Genomic DNA, 22,533 nt, shown 5'->3' with positions numbered 1-22,533 from the left:
CTCCACTCAGTCAGAACAAATACCCACTTTCTTATAACACGTATTTAGCAATGAATGTCCCCTAAGCCAAGCTGAATCAATATTCGCCACTAGCCACGCACATATATAATTTCAAAAGGGAAATAAACATAAAGCTCTAACTAAAATGTTAAGGAGAAACAAAATGAAAATAAAGTAATGATATTTATTTCAGTAGGAAATTTCGATATTTCAATATTGAACATCAACAGATGTTTAAGCATGACTATTGCAATATGTAAATGCTCAGGCACATCGGAAGACATAACGACACAGATGCTTGCACTGACTCACGTGCGTGTTTGGATTTCAAGGTGAAAGAGCAAAAGCCACACTGTACAAGCAGCCATGGAAATGAAGGAACAGAGGTATACAGGTGGACGCTAAAATAAAAAGTAGTGTTAGGGCTTCCTAGGTGGCGCAGTGGTTAAGAATCCGGCTGCCAATGCAGGGGACACGGGTTCGATCCCTGCTCCAGGAAGATGCCACATGCCGTGGAGCAACGAAGCCCATGAGCCACAACCATTGAGCCCGCACTTTAGAGCCCGTGAGCCACAACTATTGAGCCCATGTGCTGCAACTACTGAAGCCCACGCACCTAGAGCCCTGCTCTGCAACAAGAGAAGCCACGGCAATGAGGAGCCCACGCACCACGATGAAAAGTAGCCCCCACGCACCGCAACTAAAGAAAGCCCATGCACAGCAAAAAAGACCCAACAGAGCCAATGAGATAAAAAAAAAAAAAGTAGTGTTAGCAATATGTCCATATCTCAATAAAGAGAAAAAAAGAAAAAAGGAGAAAAAATTAATATACTAAAAAGAAAAAAGTGTTAGGATAAAAAACAGAGCAGACATATTATATAACAAAGAAAGAATGAAACCTTCAAAGACGATGACATAGCAAGACAAGTTACAGACCACTGAAGTAGAGAAAATGGGGGAAAGATTACTGTAAGTGTGGTGTCAAAACACTTTTCTGCTGTATGACATGGGATCCTTGAGACCTCACCTCTACTGAAACACTGATGCAGTCCCTATTATGCATAAGGCATCAGATAGAGCCGCAGCAAGTCGATGGATGCATATAATAAAAGCTTGAGCCTTAATAAAACTTGAGCCTTAAGAAAAAGGCAAAGTGCTTCAAAGACTGGGGAGGGACACCCCAGAGCAGGGCCTGTTGAAGATCTTGAGTCTAAAGGTGGATCACTAGGGGATCTGAAGAGAGGAAGTGATAAAATCCCACCTGAATTTTTTTAAAAGATATTTTTAGCAGCAATGTGGAGATTAGAATGGGGTATGGGTGGAACTGGGGAGGCCAGTGGGGAATCTGTGCAACAGGACAGGGATGATGGACCAGGATCCAGGATGGTGGCAGTGGGGACAAATGAGAACTGGCACAGCAGGATCTGGTGACTGCCCAGGGACCGGGAGGGAGGGAGCACTTGAGGATGACAAGGTGGCCCAGATGCCCTCCTTCCCAAGGAGGTTTGGGTTGTCGCCTGTCAAGGTTTCAGCTGTGTTTTCCAGAGGCCACCAAAGTCATAACTATAAATGTTGAGGGGCCTCTGCCGGGGCTGCCCGTCACTGCATAAATGGGGCCTCACCCTACAGAAACAGTTCGGTCTACAGCCTCCGCTCAGGCAGGGAGGTCACTGCCGCAGCCCACTTTCTCTGGAATGTACACACGTACATCATTCTTACACGACGACACCCAAGAACAAGCACAGCTGACCCCTGAAGAACACGGCGGTCAGGGTGCCAACTCCACGCAGCGGAGAATCCACGACAGCTGCCTCTGTCTGAAAAATCAAGGAATGCATACAGGACTCACCCAAGGGCAGGAAGCCCACGCTGTTCTGTAGAATCAGGACTCAAACCCTAGTTCTTTTGATTCTGCTCTCTAATTGAACACAAACTTCCTCCCACACAATTTAAATATCTGTAAAATGAAAATACAGGTACTATATTTATTGAAAAAAAACCCATGTATAAGTGGACCCTCACAGTTCAAAACTGTGTTGTTCAAGGGTCAACCAAACATCCTTGCATTGAGGCTAAGGAGGTCATTCCAGGGCGCCAAGTCGACATTCCAGTTCTATTTGGGTCCCCAGGAAATTGAGGCGCTAAAGAACCAGTTCTTCCCCAGGAGGTTGAAATAAAATATCCACCACTCAGAAGACAAACTACTTCCTGATCATTGATGGATAAGGTAGTCATATATCCTACCTGATGAGTTCAAAGGAGTAGTGACATGAAGTTTTGTTTTGCTGGGGAAAACAGTTCAATAAATTGCAGCCAGTGATCTCTCAGTTGTCTTAAATAAGTACTTTAAAGAGGAATTTAGATTCTCTGCAGAGAGAAAATAGCTATTTCCTTTAGCATCTTCTTTCTGAGACCAAGACTCCCAGGCATCCCAGCTCACTTCTCAAGAGTCAGTTTCCACTGTGATTCCCTCCCAAAACACTAAGCCAAGTAGCAGGTATTCTCTTCAGTACTTGAGTCATAAAGACTGATTTTGTACCAATTTATCAGAAAGGAAACAGAGAAATTCACCTCTGGCTTGAGCCACTCTCCCCTTGCAGGTCTGATGTGGTAGGAGCCATCTGGCTGCGGCTGCTGTCTGATCAGAAGCCACCCAATGTTTAAGCATGGTTCTGGAGAAATTCATTGTACTAATAAGCAACCCATTTTTGTTGGAGAGCGTGCAAAATGATGGTGTATCAAAGACTAACAGAACACAAAAAAATCTGTGATCATAATACTTGTAATAAACCCATGAGTTCAGAAAAATAAAGGTAAAGTTAAAAAGATTCATGAAGCAAAAATAAGCACATAGTAGGTCTGTCCCTCTAGCTGTGGCTAAGGCAAGCAGCTCACCTGGAGAGCTACACGCAGTATGAAAATGGAAAAGCAATGATTAAGGGCAGAATCGTCTGCTCATACTCTGGAACGGATATGACTCTGAAAACCGCCTGGCCTCACGCTCCAGACCTCCCACAGTCTCCTCCCAATCTGTCCTTCAGCTTTACTTCCCACCACTCTCTGCTCCTGCCCATCTACTCGCCCCACCCTCCACCCCAGGCTCACCTCTCGCCACTGTCCTCCCATCCCCAACATCAGAATCACAACCTGCCATCCAAATCTGACTGGCTCGGTGAGGACTCGCCACATCCCTCCTTCTCCAAGAAGACATCGCGGACTAGTTCAGCCTCCAGAAGTCTCGTCCTCCTCTAAGTTTACAGAGCTGATGTGCCAATGGTTTGGCAAATAAACCCGGGCTGCCTTATGACTGGGGTTGTGCTTTTACTTAGTTTTAATGTGTCTAGGTCTTATCTGACCAACCAGGTTCATGCAGAAAGGATCTGACAAAGTATTTTGTCTCCCACACAGCACCACACTAAGTCAGCACTTCCTAAATACATCCTGATGTTGTTGCTTAATTGCAACATAACAATGAAATATGAGGTCAAGAAAGTCAGTCTCTTGAGAACAATAACAAAGTCTTGTTGCTTTTAGATCCCAACACGAAGTCAGCACATGTAATGAAGTCTGATGAATGAAGAAGAGGCTAGAACTACAAGCAACTAGGAAAGGTCTGGGATGGAGATGGGAGAAATGGGTGGAGGCGCAGGAGATGGGAAGAAAAGATGGCAGCATCAAGGGTAAACGCTGGGCCAGCCAGGGCTACTGGCATACATTTTGGAGGGAAAAAGAGGCAAAGGCAAAGTGGAAGGCGAAAACAGTGGAGGGAAGGGAGAAGGAGATTTGGAAGACATCCTTCAAGAACACGGTGGGACTGAGTCACTTGTCATCTGACTCTTTCATGTAGCAAATAAGTGAGGCCTCTGCCAAGGCATTCTTGACACACCACTGTTTTACAGCGAAGCGACCGGAAGGGCAACAAGAGTCATTTTTATCTCTACCATATTTATATTTTTTCACTTTGATGAGACAGAAAAGGACAAAAATTCTGAGTGTTTTAATTCTGACGGGATAAGAAAAAAAAATAGGACATATGCCCCTACTAAAGAAGAGTCATCAGAGAGTATCACATACTGAAAGAGTCTGTAGAGAATACAAATGGGAAATATAATCACAGGTCTTTAAGAAGGTAGGAAATTTAGGTAAAATAAGATAGTACAAAAGAAAAAAGAACAAAATAAAAGGAGAATCACAAGAGATGTTCTTGAGGAATACAATAATTGAAAACTCAGCCATCGTAAATAGACATGGGTTCAAAATATATGTCATCAATCCAATCCAACGTGAAAATAAAAGGGATCTGAGAAGTCTGCCCCTGAAAAAGGGTAGTAGCGAAAGAGATGGCGCAGAAGCACTTCCTACGAGTTCAAAATCACCAGCGAATGCTGGTGTCAGCGGTACCAGTACAGCTCGGCTAGTGGTCACTAAGGCCACTCTTCTCCCCTCAATCCCCTGACCTGGGGTCACTCTCCCTGCCACATTCTAGGTGGCCGGCCACCCAACTCTCTCTCACGTAGTCAGGGAGCACGTAATTCTACTACAAAAGTTATATTTGCTAGCTATAGGGGGTAAACTCCAAGGGGGCAGGGAGCCTGTCTGAACTGGGCCTGACACAGAGAGCAGCAGAGCGGTGGTTGAGGTGATGGATAGAGGGATGCACTCTTCGCTCATGGGAGACATACCAGGATGAGGGGACAGGTCTTTGCTTTTCGATACAGAGAAAAGTGGCAGCCTCAGGACCTTTCACCTACAGGGGAGGGAGCTGGGGGAAGAATCAATCCCATAGGAATGGAGGTGGAGGAGGAGGAGGAGGAATTTGCGTGAATAGGGTACTTAGAGAGAGAAGAAAGAGTGAAGGTCAAGGCTGGATCCAGAAAGGAGTGGGAAACCTAGCTCTTTGCCCCTCCTGTTTATTTATTTCAAAGAAAACACCCCAAGAGGAGGGAGCCCCGGCCACATCTATTCCCCAGCAAATAAATATTCATTATTTTTAAAGTTATCTTTTCAATCGTTCATTGCATTCTTAGGCAGAGTCATTAACGGCTTGGAATTTATTTTTCAGAGATGAAGATAAACTTCACCCACTTCCTCTGAAACTATCACTCTCTTGTTACTCCTCTTTCCCTAGAATAAGCTTCTATTTCTCAACATCACCTTTAAAGCTTTACTCACTGCCCAGTGCAGCAGACATGTTGATCACGGCTAGGGCAGCCATGTAATTTATTATCCAAACCGGGACTCTCTTCAACGTCAAAGGAGGCTCTATTTGTAATTACACAGGCACGGCAGGCATGCTGGGATAAATGCTCGCCCTGACACTTGCTGTGACCGTGGGCCTGCGAAAGGGCAGCCACTTGGAGTCATGTCTGATGCTCGTCACCCCACCCTGGACCACTGCAGATTGTACCCGTGCCGGCACCTGTGCTAAGGATGACCCGTCCCGCTCATGCCAGCAGCATGGAGTAAGGGCTGAATGCGAGTCAGCTGGGATCACATTACACCCGGCTCTCTACGCATCTTTCCTCGGCTTTGTGCTGCTTTCTCACGACGGTGTGCCCACGTCCCCGTTCTGCCTTTCCAGCGCACCTCACGTACCCACTGCTCTCTCTCACAGCCCCTCTGGGTTACTTGGTTGATAGTCCCAGTAGGCAGCTCAGAAAGAAGAGATGTGTCGATCAGATTCCATGAAGTGATTCAGGAATATTATAGTCAAGTGTTTAGTAGGCGTGATGGTTAATTTTGTGTGTCAATTTGACCGAGCCATGGGGAGCTAAGATATTTGGTCAAACATTCTGGGTGTTTCTGTGAGGGTGTTCTGGGGTGAGATTAACACTTCAATCAGTATACTAAGGAAGGCAGGTTGCCCTCCCTAGCCTGGGTGGGCCTCGTCCAGCTGAAGACCTGAATGGAACGAAAAAGCTGACCGTCCCCAGACAAGTGGAACTCCCCCGCCTGACTGCCTTTGAGCTACGACATCGGATTTTTTCCTGCCTTTGACGCAAACTGAAACATCAACTCTTCCTGGGTTTGGGGTCTTCCACCTTAGGACTGAAACCACATCATCAGCTGTCCTGAGTCTCAGGCTTTAGAACTTGGACTGGAACGACACCATCGGCTCTCCTGGGTCTTTCAGCTTGCTGACTGAAGATCTTGGGACTTGTCAGCCCCTATAATCGTGACACTGTAATTCCTTGTAATGAATCCCTTTATATATATACACACACACATTATGTCTATACACACACCCACCATGCACCCCCCCGCCACACACACACACACTGCTTCTCTGGAGAGCCCTAGCACAGCAGCTGCGGGCACTAGCCCCCTGGTTCTCCAAGTGTTGGACCCAGCATGCATCAGGACCAGCATCATTAGGAAACTTTTAGAAATGAAAACTCTTGAGCCCATCCCAGACCTACTAACCCAGAAACTCTGGGGCAGAGCCTAGCAGCCCGTGGTTTCCCAAGGCGTCCAGGTGATTCTGACGCATGCGCACATCTGAGAACCACGTGTACTGGGATATATATATCGCACCTGTAACTGAATCCCTCCTCGCTGCTCAAAGCGTGGCCTGTGGACCAGCAGCAGGGGCATCACCTGGGGGCTGGTTAGAACTGCAGGCCCTAGGGCCCCGCTCCAGATCTGCGGAACGAGACCCTGCATTTTCTCAAGACTCCCCAGGTGATTTGAGGGGCCCCCGCATTTGCATTAAGCCAGCCGAAGGTGAGTCTGAGCCATCCCGAGGTCTGCATCACCTCCGGGTCTGCCAGTTTGGTTTTCCCTGGGTTCCTGAGCTCTTGTCCTTAACGTTAACCCTATTACTTGAAATGACTTAAGTGACTCTCTGGTCCCTGAAACACAAAGGGCCTTCTCAGAGTCAGACCACCAGGTCTGGGGCACGTCTCTCACCTCAGCCCCAGCCCCACCCCACCCCACGCCCATCCTGTGGATATGATTGCCCAGGACCACCGGCCACCTTGCTCCTACGTGCGGGCTCCTCTTCTCTTTTCTCTGTGTGAGCCTTGTTTATCCCTATTCACATGGCAGCTTCTAGAGCTGTGCTGTCCAATACAGCAGGCATTAGCACCCTGGAGTTACTGAGCTCTTGAAATACAGCTGGTCTGAACTGAGATGTGCTACCATGTAAAACATGCCGCAAATGCTGAAGAATGTAAAAGATCTTAGTTGTAGTTTTTATATTGACGACGTTGAAATGATAGTATCTTGGATATATTGGGTTAAGTTAAAGTACTTTATTAAAATCGCTTTCGACTTCTTGAAAAAACGTGGCTACTAGAAAACTTAAGAGTACACATGTGGCTCGCATTATACAGTGGACCCTTTAACAACGTGGGGGTCAGGGCTGCCCGCCCTCCCCGCAGCTGAAAATCCACGTATAACTTACAGTTGGCCCTCCGCATACACGTCATTCCTCCGTATCTGCGGCTCCACATCACAGATTCAACCAACCTCAGACTGTGTCATGCTGTGGTATTTACTACTGCGATAAATCCCCGTATAAGTGAACCTGCAAGGTTCAAACCCATGCTGGTCAAGGGTCAGCTGTACTGCTCTGGACAGTGCGGGGCTAGAGAACAGGCTGTGGCCCCTCCATTATAGAGAAAGCTCCCAGAGGGGCACGCACCACATCCCTTCCCTGCTCTGCGCCCGGCCTCTGTGACAGCCCTCTGGAGGTGAGTAAGCGGCAGGGCTGGCTACGCAGAGCCTTTCCTGGGCTCAGACTAGGGTTGCACAAGGTCATGAGCAGTCCTGTCATGAAGATGCTAGCCCTCAAGGAGGCTACTGCATGTTTCTTGGCCCTGGTCACTAAAGGAAAGCAGAGCAGAGAGCTTTCTCCTCTAGTCTGCACACGAGGATTTCCCTCTGCAAGCCGTTCTCAGGATATCGATGCCACATTTGAACACCACCAGGCTACCATTTACTGAGTGCCTACTGTTTGCCAGGGCTGCGCTGATCCTTACACAGCCCAGGGGGCAGCCATTAGCATCAGTTTATGGAAAAGGAAATACGGTTCAGAAAGGTTAATTTCTCCATAATTAGAAAGTAATGGGGCTAACATCCAAGACCACTGGACGACACTGCCTCTAAACTTGACCACTGGCGGGTCAAAAGGCTCCACATAGGAGTCATACTCTCAATTCCAGAAGCTCTGCTGCTTCCGAATGAGAAACATAAGCACGAAGCGCAGCGCAGAGAGCGGGTGAGGAGCCAGAGGGCTGCCGGGTTCCCTGCGGAGGGGTCCGGGCCAGCCCGGCACCGTCCACCACGTATCCACCGCATAAGGGACAAGAGTGGATCTTTCCAGGCCTGTGGTCTACGGGGTGGTCCCAAACCACACGTGAGCTGAAACTGGCCTTTCACGCAGAAGCAGAAAGTATACGAGGCTGTTCACATTTAAAGGGGCTGCAGCCTTTAGGGCATTCTCTATCTCCTAGGTTAAGAAGGCATAAAACATCTTCAACCGTCTCCCCAAATTAAAAGCAAAGGGGAGGGGGCAGGGTCGAGAGCCTTGGCCTTCTCTCATTCACTATAGCTCTTCTGACTTCTTTCCTTTCCCCTGCCCCAAGCAGCATGACCTAATAAACATTTTCCTGCTTAGTTGAGACAGATCTAATGTCCTCCCTGATGGGAACTGAAAAAAAGGTTTCATATGACCTGGGTTTTATACACTCCCCAGTACTCCTAACCCATTCCATTCCTTTAAAATGGATCACAGAAAACAAGGGCTAGCCCAGCTATAGAGACCACTGAATTCAAACCCTTTATTCTACCGAAGCAGAGATCCAGTTTAAAGTCACATGTTGACTGCCAAAAGTTGGGACCAGAACCTTGGACCTCTGACTCCCCATTTCCCCAGCTCCAAACAGAAAATCAGAAAAGGGGTGGTATAGGCTACATTTTTGTGTCCCCACCCAAATTCATACGCTGAAGCCCTCGCCCCTGCAGCGTCACTGTATTTGGAGAAAGGGCCTGTGAGGAAGTGACAAAGGTTCAGTGACAAAGGTTGCTAAGGGTGGGGCCCTGATCCAATAGGGCTGGTGCCCTTATAAGACAAGGAAGAGACACTGGAGTTCTCTCTCCACCGTGTGAGGACCCAGCAATGAGGCTACCTGCAAGCCAGGGAGAGAGCCTCCCCCGGAAACCAAATCCTGCTGGACTCTGATCCTGAACTTCCAGCCTCCAGAACTGCAAGAAAATTAATTTCTGTTATTTCAGCCATGCAGTCTGTGTTTTGTATGGGAGCCTAAGCTAATACAAGGGCATAAAGCAATTTTTATTTGTGGGCCTCAGCACAAAGTTTGGGCATTAAAAAGTACATAATGTAGGGGAAAGTCCAGCACCAGAGCTGGCCAAGAAGAAGGCCATTCAGAGACTGACCAGGGACCGCTTTCCATGTGGAATGCCCCAGCCCACAGGTCATTAAAAGCAATGAGTCACTCAGTTAAAGAATTTGTGGAAAGCATCCAAATTATGCATATTCTGTTCTGTGAAGCAGCCTGTCTGTCCTTCCATGATGCAAGCAAACAGGAAAAACACTGGCCAGGTACACCTCGCCCCCTTCTGGAACCTTCTCTGGCACACAGTGTCCCCTGAAAACTAGGTTGGGAGGACTGTTTTCTGAGAGAGAAGAAAATGAGTCTGACCCTTTAAAAGCCCTTAGAAAGGCTGGATGGGTGGAGGGAACCTTGTCATATTTCTGAGGGTCTGACAAAAAAACCCCCTTGCCCTTTTAGACATCAGGCCTTCAAGCAGCTGCCAGTGGCCTGACCTGGAAATGCTCTCACCAGTGGAGTGTCTTCACCATGTGGGAGCTACACCGGCAGCAAAACAAATAGTTTCACTTATGGTCAAATGTTTTCCTGGAACTTGTTAATAAAGTTAATAAAAAAAATTCTTAAGTACAAAGGGAAAAAAAAAGACAAAATAATCAGTGTTAATACAGTGGTATGTTTATCACCTATAAATTTTTCTGAGTTTTACAAGTTTTTTTATGATGAGCATGTATCACTTTATAATAATGATAATAAACATTGTTCATTCTCTAAATAGATCAGTATCTAGCTTCCAGTTAGTGGTGGGGGTTGAAGGAGATAATAAAATGGGAGGCAGTGACAGTCCTAGAAGAAAAAGTTCAAGTGGAGTGAGAGGATGGAGAGTCCAGGGGACGGGGTGGTCAGAGACGGTTCTCTACAGAGGGGACATCTGAGCAGAGACCTGAAGGAAGTGAAGGGCTGAGTCAGGGGCAGGGCTGTGGAAAGGGCTCTTCTTTACACAGGAAACAGCTGGGTGAAGGCCCTGAGGCTTTCAAGGATGAGCAGGGGGCCAGTGTGACCACTGTGGAGCAAGCAGGGTGAGGAGTGGTAGGAGATGGTTCTGGAGAGCCAGGCAGGAGAAGGCCGGGCTCTGTAAGGCCATGATGAGGAGTCCGGTCTCAGTCCCAGTGTGAGGGGAAGCAAAGGGAAGGCTGGAGCAGCAAAGTGAGGTGATGTGTAGTCTGACATTGTCTCCTGGGATGCCTCCCTTGTTCCAGGGACTGCATCTCCCCCATCAGACTAACAGGTCCTGAGTTCAGGGATGGGGATGCTTTCTCTTGTGAGTCCCTCCCCCGAGAGAGGGCTGAAGCAGGAGCTGCAGGCCTTGGGGAAACTGATGGCTCATCTCTCCCCCAGGCTTTCACCTCCTGGGACTCACCTTCTACCGTCAACTCCACTGTCACCTGGCGGGCACCACTACTATTGGTGGCTTCACAGGTATACCTTCCCTTGTCCTCCTCACAGACAGCATGAATCATAAGGCTGAAAGTCCCCCGGGTACCAGAATCCAGCAGGAAGCGGTGCCCAGCGGTGATGAGTTGCCCGTTTCTGTGCCACGTCACCTGGGGCTCTGGGTAACCCCGGACCTTCAAGGGAAAGAAGAAAGGGTGAGAGCTTGTATATAAGCAGTACCTCCTGTGCATCAGGTATTGTTCTGGGTGCCTTATATGCATTAACTGCTTTGTTCCTCATAACACCCCTTGCAACAAATACTATTTTCATCTCCATTTTAGAGATAAGGAAATTGAAATGCAGAGTTTTGGTAGATTTCCCGAAGTCTTGAAGGTAGCAAGTGGCCGAGTCAGGCATCCTGGCTCCAGAGCCCACCACACAAGTGTCTCTCAAGCCTGGCTGCATGATTAGAATCGCCAGGGGCAAATTTAAAGCAATACTAGTGCCCAGGTCCAACCTTGGACCAATTACATCAGAACCCCGGGGGGGGGTGGGGGGGGTGGGTGGGGACTGAGCGTGGGGAACCATGCTTCCCACTCTGACATGCAATGAGTCACTTGTTAAAAATGCAGATTTTGCTTCTATAGGCCTGGGGTGGGCCTGAGATTCTGCAGTTCAGACAACCTCTCCGACGATGCTGAGGCTGCTGGTTTCTGGAACTCAGCTTGGGTAGCAGGGGTCTAGAACTGAGCTGCCCAGTCTGGCAGCCACTAGACACACACGGCGACTGAGCCCTTGAAATGTGGCTGATCCTGAGTTGCACTGCAATTGCACTGTACATGTAAATAACACATGGGGTTTTGAAGAGTTAGTATGAAAAGAGAATGTAAACTGCCTCGATAATTTAAAAATACTGATTACATATTGAAAAGATAGTAACCTTGACATATTGGGTTAAATAAAATATATTGTTAAAACTAATTTCACTTGTTTCTCTTAACTTTTTTAATGTGGCTACTAGGAAAGGTACAACTACATACATGTCTTGCCTGATGTGTCTATCAGGCAGTGCTGCCCTAGACCACGTTTTCTCTACGAATCGTTAGCAGCTAACATCTGTTGAGTGCTAAGTGTTAAGCACTTTTCTAAATACTTAACACATCTGAGCCTCATAGCTACTTGTTCAGAGAGGAGATACTTCCCCAAAGAGGGGAAAATGCAGAGACAGGTAAATTCCAAGAAAAGAAATCACTCTGAGTTTCAGAGAAAGTTCCCCAAGAGCCCTTAAACCCCTGAAACTCAGGAGCAGAGCTCAGACTGGCCCATCAATGCACAGCCTGGGACCCAGAATTGGGGGGTTTTAGTACTGGAAATGCACAGAAGACATCACAGAAACCTCCTGAGAAAGAAGCTGTTGCTGTTACAAATAGGTGGTAGCCATAGCTTTTATCCACGTATCCACTGTAAGAGAGCATGGATACAGATGAAGCAAAAGCAAAATTCACTGGATGACCCCAAATTACATTTACAAAGAAAGCCTCACTGACCTCCAGCAATAATCCTCCTCACATGCCCCAGCAAGGTCAGAGGATGCTTTATCAGCAGAGAGGATGCTTTACCAGCATGTGGGAGAAAGGGGAGGGGAGGTGGCTGTGCAGTCACACCTGGCCACTGCAGCCTCTCCAAGCACGTATATCCAACCTCAGGGTGATGGTGTTGAAGGAGACTACATGCATATTATAATATCTATTATAATACGAAACAAAGTGTTAACAGCGGTTGCCTCTGATTCTCTCCTCTTTTACTTAACTGTCATTTTCTGATATTCTGCAAATTACACCACGACCTTTGTAAAACAGAAAAAAAAACTTTAAACGAAAACATACGTTCCTTTTACATCCGTGTGTCTGTATAATGAAGGTATAGCACCACCATTCATTAATTTGTGGAGCCCCTCAAGGTACTTAAATCTAGAAAGGGAAATAAAAGTGGTACCCAAATAAACATTATGCATGTTGGAAGGTGGCCAATGCCACGTATCCGTATAAAACACGTCACCTTGTGGCACGATTGTGGCACAGGGCTTCATGCCAAGGGGGATCAGACAATCACTCCGTGAAAGCCCTCTTTTTCTCCATGAAAGCATATTTTCAGGAAACAACTAAGGAAAGAAACTCTGCCCTATGGAAGAAAGCCCCTTGGCAGTCTGGTCACATGGTGAATTTGTGAATCATCATCTCCTCCTCCACCCTGTCAGGCAGGGCCTGCCTCACCTCCAGAAGATGATCAGGTAGCGTTCGGTCAGCGTCAGAGAAAGGCCGTGCGGGACCCTGGGACTGGGAGGAGATGAATCATTAACTTCACCAAAGGCGTCCTTAGCATTGCACGAGCAAGTACTCTGGCCCCCTGCAGCGGTGCCAACTCTGTGGCCATCAGGGCCTGAGGCATCAATGATTAACTGAGCACGTTACAAGTGCTCCAGACCTGGGGGACACAGGTCCCTCTTTCCCTTTCCATTCTCCACTCCTTTTCTACATACATATACATTCCCCACCACCCTACACCACCAAATCCACCTCTGCAATGCCCTTATCAGTAAAATAAACATCCAGAGACTTCTAAATATGCTGAAACTGGTGCCACTTAGAAAGCTGCAGTTTGCAGTGGACTTTTGTCCACCCTGCATCTAAAGCAAAGGCAGGAATTTCTATGACCTTTTCCCGTTCCAAGGTCTGAATGATTTGCAACTTTAATTCTTATCCTCCCAATATGGAAAAACTTGTTCAACCACTACCTAAAAATTACTCAACTTCAAGTAAACTCATTTTTATTGTCTGCCCACTATCCTGCGCTCCTGGGTGGGGAAAGAAGAGAAGCCTGGACTCACATCCATGGGTGTGTGACAACAGCCCTGCCCTCCCTGGACGCCTTATCTGCCCTCATCACAGGCCTTCAGCCAAGAAGCCACAGCTGGGATTTTTACAGCCCAGTCTAAGGCCACAGTAAAAACCGAGTGATAAAAACCCTCTTTCGTTTTCAGAGGGCTTCCACATACAGAAACTTATTTGATTCTTGCAACACTATAAGGGAGGTGTCTTGGGTTGGGTTCCCTGGAAGCAGAACCTGAGATAGGGATACAGGAACCCAGGTCTCAGCCGACACTCAGAGAAGCTAGGAATGGGTGTAGCAGCCTGGTGAAGGGGATCTGGGTGGGGTACCAACAGTGTCTGTGACAGCATACAAGGCAAATCATGTTATTAAGCTCAGAGAGCTAAGGAAAGAGGCCTGGAGGAGTGGATGAGGTGCCGGTGATTAAGTGGCAGATCTGGGACCACAATTTTGGTCTCCAAGTTGAGTAGCTGTCTCTCTGTGCCTCACTGTAAATTCATGTTTTTGGTGAGATAAATACTATAGAAGCCAAAGCGTTGATAAGTGTCTGCCTGTAATAGACCCTAAACCTCTTCTAGGTTAAAGCAATATCTGCTCCCCACTTTGGGAAGAAGCCAAAGGACTCACAGAAGTCATGGCCATGCCAGAAGCAAGTCTTGGGCTGTTTCCTTGGAGTAACGGGAGGACAGTGCTATAGACTGAATGTGTCTATTGAAATCCTAACCCTTAATGTGACTATATTAGCAGATGGGGCCTTTGGGGTGATTAGGTCAAAAGGATAGAACCCTCATGAATGGGATTAGTGCCCTTACAAAAGAGATCCCAGAGAGCTCCTTCACTCCTTTTACCATGTGAGGACACAGCAAGAAGCTGGCCAGCTATGAACCAGGAGCCGGCCCTCTCCAGACACTGGAACTGCTGGTGCCTTGATTTTGAATTTTTCAGCCTCCAAAACTTTGAGAAATACATCTCTGTTGTTTACACCACCCCATCTGTGGTATTTCTGTTACAGCAGAAATACCCCAGTGGTCTCAGATAGACAGGGACGGGTGCTGTGCACGTGCCTAAGACACACCTAGGGGAGTCAGTGTGGACCAGGGAAGACGGACAGTGTAAGAGGCGGGCCTCAGTCCTGGTCTGGCTTGGCTTCCCAGCCTCTTCGGGTTGTAACTCCTTCCCTTCACTGAAGAGAGGACGGCTCTTGATATCTCAGGCCCCTTCCATCTCTAACTAGTCTGCTTCTGAACAGTGACCCACGTAGCTCCCGGGGAAAGAGTCTTTCCTCTCCCTCCAGGGTCCCCTGCGCCCAGCACACAGCCTTAATATTCTCTAATCCTCCGTAAAGGAAAACCAAGTGACCACCAGGAGAAACGCCTGTGACCAGGAGCAGGCAGCCCTGACGTCTCACCATAATGAGTTTTGGGAAATGGCCCCAAAGAGGGTCATTCTAAGGAGAATCATATTTTTGCCACAGTAACCACATTTAATTGGAGGTTGTGTTCTTGAACAAAAGCCCGGGATCAAATAAATCCAAGGCATAGCTGACAACTTGTCATAAAAATAAAGATAGAATAACCATCACCCTATAATAATTTAAAACAGTGAAACTGTGCTCTGACTCCATAAAATGTCCCCAAGGACCTTCACGGCCTCAAAAGGCCTTTAAGAGGAACGGGGGCTTGTTGCGTGTTGTTGGATGGTCGGGGAAGGCTGGGCTGCAGGCGGGCAGCGCCTCGCCGCCACGTCACACCAGCCTGCTGCGCTGCAGAGTTTTTCAGAACCTAATGCTGCCTCGCGATCTAAATGACTGAAAGTGAAACGTTCTTAAGGGGCACTGTGTCTCTTGATTTTTCTCTGATGTGTGTGAAGGGCTTGCAGTTAATTCCAGTTTGCCCAACACAGGCTACTACGGTGTAAGCCCTCTGGCCTCCACAACTCCTACAAGGCTCAGAGCAACACATCTGCCTTAGCTCGGTGAGTGGTGGAAAGGGGGTGATACCGCTGTTTTTGATGATCTCCTGCATGTCTTTTGTTCCTGGGTGGGCCTGTCCCTGTTTGCACACTGCAAGCCCACACAGCTGCAGTGCAGAGCTGGGCAGGACATGAAACTGAGGCTCTGCCCACGTCGGGGATGGAGGGAGACCAAAGGGAGAGAAACCAGGATTACCCTAAGGCCAGGGTGAAAGAAGACCGCCCAGCAGGACACTGGGGAGTTGGGAAGATACACAAAGAAGGCGTGAGCAGTGAGCTGAGAAATCCTTGGGGCCAGGAACAATAGATGGAGGGGTTGTCAATAAGTATTTATTTGAATCCTGTTGAGTAACTGAATCAATGCTGGGAAAAGCTGAGCCTGAAGGATGGAAAATTAAGGAAACCTGCTGGACAGACGCACCCCCTCCTGCCCTCCCTAAGCTGGACAAAGCTGATTCTGCAACACAGCAGTCTCCATGCTTCTATGATTGCCAGCCTGTCAGTAGCACATCACTCGGAACTTCTTCCCCTGCTTCAAGGCAACTTCTTGTATAATAAATAAATTCTCTTATGATAAATGACTAGAACAGGGCTGGTGATTTGAAAACTGAAAAATAATAGGAAATGAACCAATGATGCTGAGGAACTCGTTGAAGAAGAATCCTTGGTCCCATCTCCAAGTATAAGCTCACCCAGACAATAAATGGACATGGATGTACAGAAAGGAGAATTAAAACGTTACCCCTCAGCAAATCAGACCACAGAAAATGCCCGGGAAACTTACACCATGGGTAAATCATGAGAGTCAGGAGTGAAGGGCGACGCACGGGCATGGCATGACCGAGCTTAGGGGCCTGGGTCTGTGTCAGCAACTGGCACCCAGCCCATTGGGCAGGCAGGAACTTAATTAAGGCTTTGAATAATCCCGTTACCAACAGTCAAAAGCCTTAACTGAACCCACAGAATCCATCAGGAAGAGATCAAACCAGCTAAAAACAGCAATTAGTGAGAGGCTTAAATTGCTGGATGCTCCCTGCTCTGGAGTCCAAGTTGTGAAGCAGTGAGGACCAAAGCAGTTCCATGAAAAACAAAAGTGGATTGCAGAGAATCATTTCTCAAACTAGCCCAGAGAATGCCACCTAGGTCTTCAGGGAAAGATGCTGAAAGTCTCTCTCTGTGATCAGCCAATCTCACTTTCTTCTTTTTTTAAAAATATTCTTTTTCACATTCTTTTCTATTATGGTTTATTACAGGATGTTGAATATAGTTTCCTGTGCTACACAGTAGGACCTTGTTATTTTATATATATCTACTTTGCATCTGCTAGTCCCAATCTCCCAATCCATCCCTCCCCCGCCCCTCCTCCCCCTGGGCAGCTACAAGCCTGTTCTCTATGTCTGTGAGTCTGTTTCTGTTTCATAGATAAGTTTGTCGTTTGTGTTATATTTTAGATTCCATATATAAGTGATATCACATGGTATTTGTCTTTCTCTTTCTGACTTACATGCTTAGTATGATCATCTCTAGGTCCATCCATGTAGTTGCAAATGGCCTTATTTCATTCTTTTCTATGGCTGAGTAGTATTCCATTGTATATATGTACCACATCTTCTTTATCCATTCATCTGTCGGTGGACATGTAGGTGGCTTCCATGTCTTGGCTATTGTAAATAGCGCTGCAGTGAACACTGGGGTGCATGTGTCTTTTCAAATTAGTGTTTTGTCCTGATGTATGCCCAGGAGTGGGATTTGCTGGGTCAAATGGCAACTCAATTTTTAGTTTTTTACACTCTCACTTCCTGTGGCAAGTTTTCTTTTCTTCTGGCCCAAGACATAGGCACCCCCATACCCCTACATCTGCCAGACTGAGAATATCCTGTTCCTCCCACAGAGAGCACGAGACAGGTTACAGCGTGGCAGCCTTGGGTTACACCTCAGGCCCTTTTGAATGTTTCAAACAAAAAGCTCGATATCCTTTTACCTAGCTCAAGCTTATCAATGCATGCAACTTTTTGATTCCCCTTTCAGTGACACAAGCCCCTAAAACTCTGAAGCAGCTCAACAAAGAAACAGAATCCTAAGTGTAATAGGGAAACTCTCACACAGATGTTTTCCTAGTTTTTCAAATTTGGAGATTTCCTTTAAAAACAAGTGTCCTTCTGTTTGAACTCCGGTCCCTGTAGGATGGCTGTGGGATTCTGGCTTTCCTGGGAACCCGGCTGCTAAAAGCTCTGAGTTCTGGCTCTACCCCCTCACGATGGCGTCCAAGGACACGGCACCTCCAGCTGGTGAGGCTGGCCCGGGAGCTCACTCTTCCACTTTCTACTGCCCAGCTGAGATATACTCTCAGATACATTAAAATATTAATGAGGCGTGTGGTATCATAGAAGTGTAATGAGTCAGCACTGTGACCTGGTTTTGTCTGACTTGCTCAGGATCTCCTGCCCGCCTCTCCCAGTGCAAATCCCTCCTTTGAGGAGCCAGACTCACCCCTCCACCCACCACAGGTGAGTCTGGTGGAGACGCATCAGCAGCTGCCCCCTGGCCAGGATGCTCAGACTTCCAAAATAAGCGTGATCCAAGTCAGCCCATCAGGGCTCTTCCCTGCAATTTCAATTAGACCAAAGGGAGACCAACCCGTCTCTTCACAGGGATCCCAAGCTGGGAAGATGTAAGCCTGAAACTATCTGTCCGCAGCCATCTTTTCCCCATCCCTGCCCCGTTCACTTGCCTCCACCTCAGAGGAGGAAGCCGTGTGCAGACTAAGAGGTCACATACACAGTGAAGAAGAGAAGAGATGGTGGCACGACCTGGCAGAGCTGCAGCGGACTCAGGATCCACTCAGCCACGTGAGACAAGACATGTCTCTCGCTTAACCCGTGGAGTTGGTTTCGGTCACCTGCAAACGAGAGTCCTAATTCAGGAAGGTATGTGGTATCTGGAACCAGACAGACCTGTGTGTGGACGCTGGATGCACTCATCACCAGCTGCCTGACCTTAGGCAAGTTACTTTTCTGACCCTCCGTTTACACAGCGTAAGACAGGATGATACCAGGATCCATGTCCATGGACACGTTTATGATGAAAGGAGACAGCACATGTCCAACAGTCCGTTAACAAGTTTGAAGAGTTAGATCCTATGTCTCTTCCTTAAAGTCAGTCATTCCTTATAATAAGTTACCTTAGAATCCATTCAGCGCCCAGCTTTAACAGCATGAAGTTGTGTTTCTGCCCTAAGAAATACCAGTACTTTGTGAACTTCAGGGCTTGCTGAGCCTCATCGTAACACAATTTGAATTCTTACAGACAACTTTAAGGCATCACATCCTTAATTAGATAAAAACACCTTCTGCCTTAGCTGAACTGGCTTGTTATTTTTATTTAAAGAGCAAACTCCTTTTGAAAAGTGATCATTGATTTTCCGGAACATCACAAAGCAGGTTTTAAAACAAATATCCAGTCTGCAGTTTTGTCTGCACCATCATTCCATCCTGTAATATACCATGTGCAACTCTGAGACAGAGCCCATCCCCTTGATTTCTGCCTCACTGACTAATGCAGCCCTGGAATTTCAAGGGCATGGTCAAGTTTCGCAAAGGAAATAAACCTGGGGTAATAAATCTGGAGTTTCTGGCCAGTCATGGTTGGATCTGGGGAGAGAAAGACATACTTCACTGGCAGAAGAGATGGAGCAGACAGCTCCTCCCCAAACAATGCACAGACCACTTGGCAATGCCTCTTGACCCTTCGAACAGCAGAGCCCAGGTGCCACACAACTCGAAAACTGGCCACAGATTGTACTGGGAAGGTCCTGTCCTATGAGGACTCTCCAATTCTGTTTAAAAGCAAAGGTGGGCAAAGGTGACCAGAGACCAACAACCTGAGAACACCTCGGCTTGGCCCCCTTGGCTTAATTGGTCTCTCCTGGCCACCGCTGACCACCGGTTCCACACGCACGTCCCACACAAAGCATGCTTGGACTCTCCCAGGTGGCAGGCTGCAAGGGAGAGGGGTGAGCTTTAACAGCAGGACCTCGCGGGCCGCCTGCATCAATATGGCCAGGAGAGCATCTCTGTGATGCTGTCGGAAAATGGCTGGCGCGAGGGGCAGAGAGCAGCTGTGTGAGTCTGCTACGTTATGGAATGTCCTCCCCAGGTCCTGCTGCCCGAAGGCATCCTGATGTGCATAGAGAATCATTCCAGGTAAAGAATCAAAAGTTGCTCCCTGTGCAATGTCAGTGTCTGACTGCCCACTGGGCTGAAAAACACAAACATTTCTCAAAATATTTTCACCCTCACCAAGACATGTACATGCTCAAAATGTCAATTAGTACTATAAGTCACTAAAAAAAAAAAAAGCAGACCTCTGCTCTCCCACCCCCCAATTTCCACTTCTTTCAGGAAGTCACCTTTAACTCTTTCAGCCATTTCTTTTGGGATTTTTCCCCCTGTATTTCTAAATAACAGCCTTACACAACTACCTGTTTTATTCTTTTTAACTTTAGACATCATCTCTCTTTTTTTTTAATTCACCTATTTTCTGTGCACAACAGGGCTTGAACTTTTATTTCAGAATTTTGAAAGCTCCAGGATGCCTGGGCCTTTTTATCAGAGTTAGAAAGGCTTTAATTATTATATAAAGGTACAAGCTAATTTGAGCAGGAATGCAACCTAGACAGGTAGATAAATTCTAGGTAAGTAGAATTTGGAGATAGGGAATATATACTAAATTAACAAATACTCTAATAACCAGGAAAGAGAGGGCAATTCAGATTACATATTTTTCACAAGTGCAAGTAATATTTTAGAAAAGGTCAAGTTAGGTGTCCAGTGTGGGACAACCACAGCCTAAGGAAAGACAGGTAACTGCAGCTTTATTTGGGGCCATACAAAGATGAACTAGAGCCTGTGGCTTGAGGACCATGGAACCCTATCTCAAAAGTACTGCATTATAATGCAGGATTTGCTTTCCAAGCGACAGAGTGTCATTTATAAAGCTCTATGCCAGAGTAGACATTATCTCTTAACACCTCTATATGGAACATGAGCCCTCAGCTCCCAAATCTCCCCCCACACAAACCCTTCGCTCCACCCCCTAATAACTACATCAGAATTTTTATTATGGCAATGTGTTAGTGTTTGCTTCATTGTAACTTTGCTCATTGCCAAGCTACACAACATACTACAATTACATTTTTCCTGGAGTTAATACCTGCCATATTTTTGGTCTGATTCGCTTCTTAAGAACCCAACTTCTCAAGACAACTATAACATTCTTGTCAGCAATGTCCAAATGCATCAGATAATGAACTCACCAGCGGCTTTTACTTTTCTTGTCTTTGGAGATATCCCTCCTGAAACATTCTGCCACTGTCCTCCAATCTAAACTGCACGCTGTGCAGGCCTGACACACAGTGGCCCGGGGCCTTTCTGCCATCCTCTTGGATGTCACCACTTTGGCTGAACATGTCCCCCTCCAGTGGTTTCTTAAGAACAATGTAACCTTTCTTAAGGTTAAATTTATAAACCTGGCATTTCCAACAGTGTCAATATCCTACTTTATACTCAACGTACAGTTTATCTAGGAAAGGAATTATAGCGGAAAATTTTTTTTTCTTCACAATTTTGAAGGTATTGCTTCACGGCATTCGAAGACAATGGTTCTGGCATCCAGTGTTGCTGTGAGAGCCATGCTGATCCTTCCTCTATGACCCGGGGTGGGTGTGTGTGTGTGTGTGTGTGTGTGTGGTGTGTGTGTGTGTGTGTGTTGTGTGTGTGTGTGTGTTCCTTCCAAACTTTTAGAATCTTCTCTTTATCCCTGACAGCCTAGAATTCCATGATGATTTGCTTCCGTGTGGGTCGTTGTTCACTCATTGTATTAGACCCTTGGTAATAGGTCTTTTCATTATTGACAATACCTATCTCTCAATTTTGAGGAATTTTTGTGTTTTGACAATTGTCTCTCCACAGTTTTTTTTACTATATTCTCTTTACGGAACTCTTTAGTTGGATATTAGCCCTACTAGACTGACTCTTTACATTTCTTTCCTTTTCTCATTTATTTTCCCTCTTTAACTTTTTGTTCTCTCTGAGAGATTTCCTTGACTTTATCTTCCAACCAGTCTATTGAAGTTATTATTTTGGCTATCATTAATTTTTTTTAAATTATTAATTTATTTATTTATTGGCTGTGTTGGGTCTTCGTTGCTGCACACAGGCTTTCTCTAGTTGCAGCGAGTGGGGGCTACTCTTCATTGTGGTGCACGGGCTCCTCATTGCAGTGGTTTCTCTTGTTGTGGAGCACGGGCTCTAGGTGCACGGGCGTCAGTAGTTGTGGCACATGGGCTCAATAGTTGTGGCTCACGGGCTCTAGAGTGCAGGCTCCGTAGTTGTGGCAAATGGGCTTAGTTGCTCTGCGGCATGTGGGATCTTCCTGGAGCAGGGATGAACCCATGTCCCCTATATCAGCAGGCGGATTCTTAACCACTGAGCCACCTAGGAAGTCCCAGGCTATCATTAATTTTTAAAAAATCTTCTTTTTCCGTTTTTCAAAACTGCATTGAATAATCTCCTTTTCTTGTTTAATGGAAGCAACAGCTTATCCCTGAGGTGAGATGAAATTTCTTCAAAGTTTTCTGTTGTCTTCTGTTCCCACTTGGTTCCTTTTTCGTTTGTTTGGTTTGTTTGTTTTTTTGTTGGTTTGCTTTTTGTCTTTTTCACAACAGAGGCTTCCCTTGGACGGCTGGTGGTCCTCCACGGACTGTTCACATACCCAAGTGAAGAAAGGAAAAGCTGTTCACACAGTGGGGCCTGGTCAACGTGCTGGAACTCCCAGCAGTGTGAGTGGATAGACACTCTCCACCATCAATATCTGTGGCTCTTGTCTCTTGAGATGATCCGTGTCCACAAAGAGGAATCTTCTGGTTTCCTGTGTAGGTGGCGGCGGC

At 46.8% G+C, this 22,533-nt stretch overlaps 1 protein-coding gene across 6 annotated transcripts in view; it reads right to left on the bottom strand.

The window, feature by feature from the left end:
* MYLK (myosin light chain kinase) overlaps positions 1-22,533 on the bottom strand; it is a 258,615-nt gene that overhangs the window by 118,541 nt on the left and 117,541 nt on the right. For 5 of the 6 annotated variants that reach the window (XM_057696224.1, XM_057696227.1, XM_057696226.1 and 2 more), the window contains one exon: positions 10,714-10,921. The exons of the other annotated variant lie outside the window; for it this stretch is intronic. In XM_057696224.1, the coding sequence (XP_057552207.1) occupies positions 10,714-10,921 (208 nt within the window). The remainder of the gene's footprint in view (positions 1-10,713; positions 10,922-22,533) is intronic. 6 annotated transcript variants of the gene reach the window in all.

The sequence above is a fragment of the Hippopotamus amphibius genome, chromosome 10 (genome assembly GCF_030028045.1).
Source record: "Hippopotamus amphibius kiboko isolate mHipAmp2 chromosome 10, mHipAmp2.hap2, whole genome shotgun sequence".
Taxonomy (NCBI): Eukaryota; Metazoa; Chordata; class Mammalia; order Artiodactyla; family Hippopotamidae; genus Hippopotamus; species Hippopotamus amphibius.
Note: the sequence above shows the minus strand (reverse complement) of the source record. Positions and strands in the feature narration are given on the sequence as shown.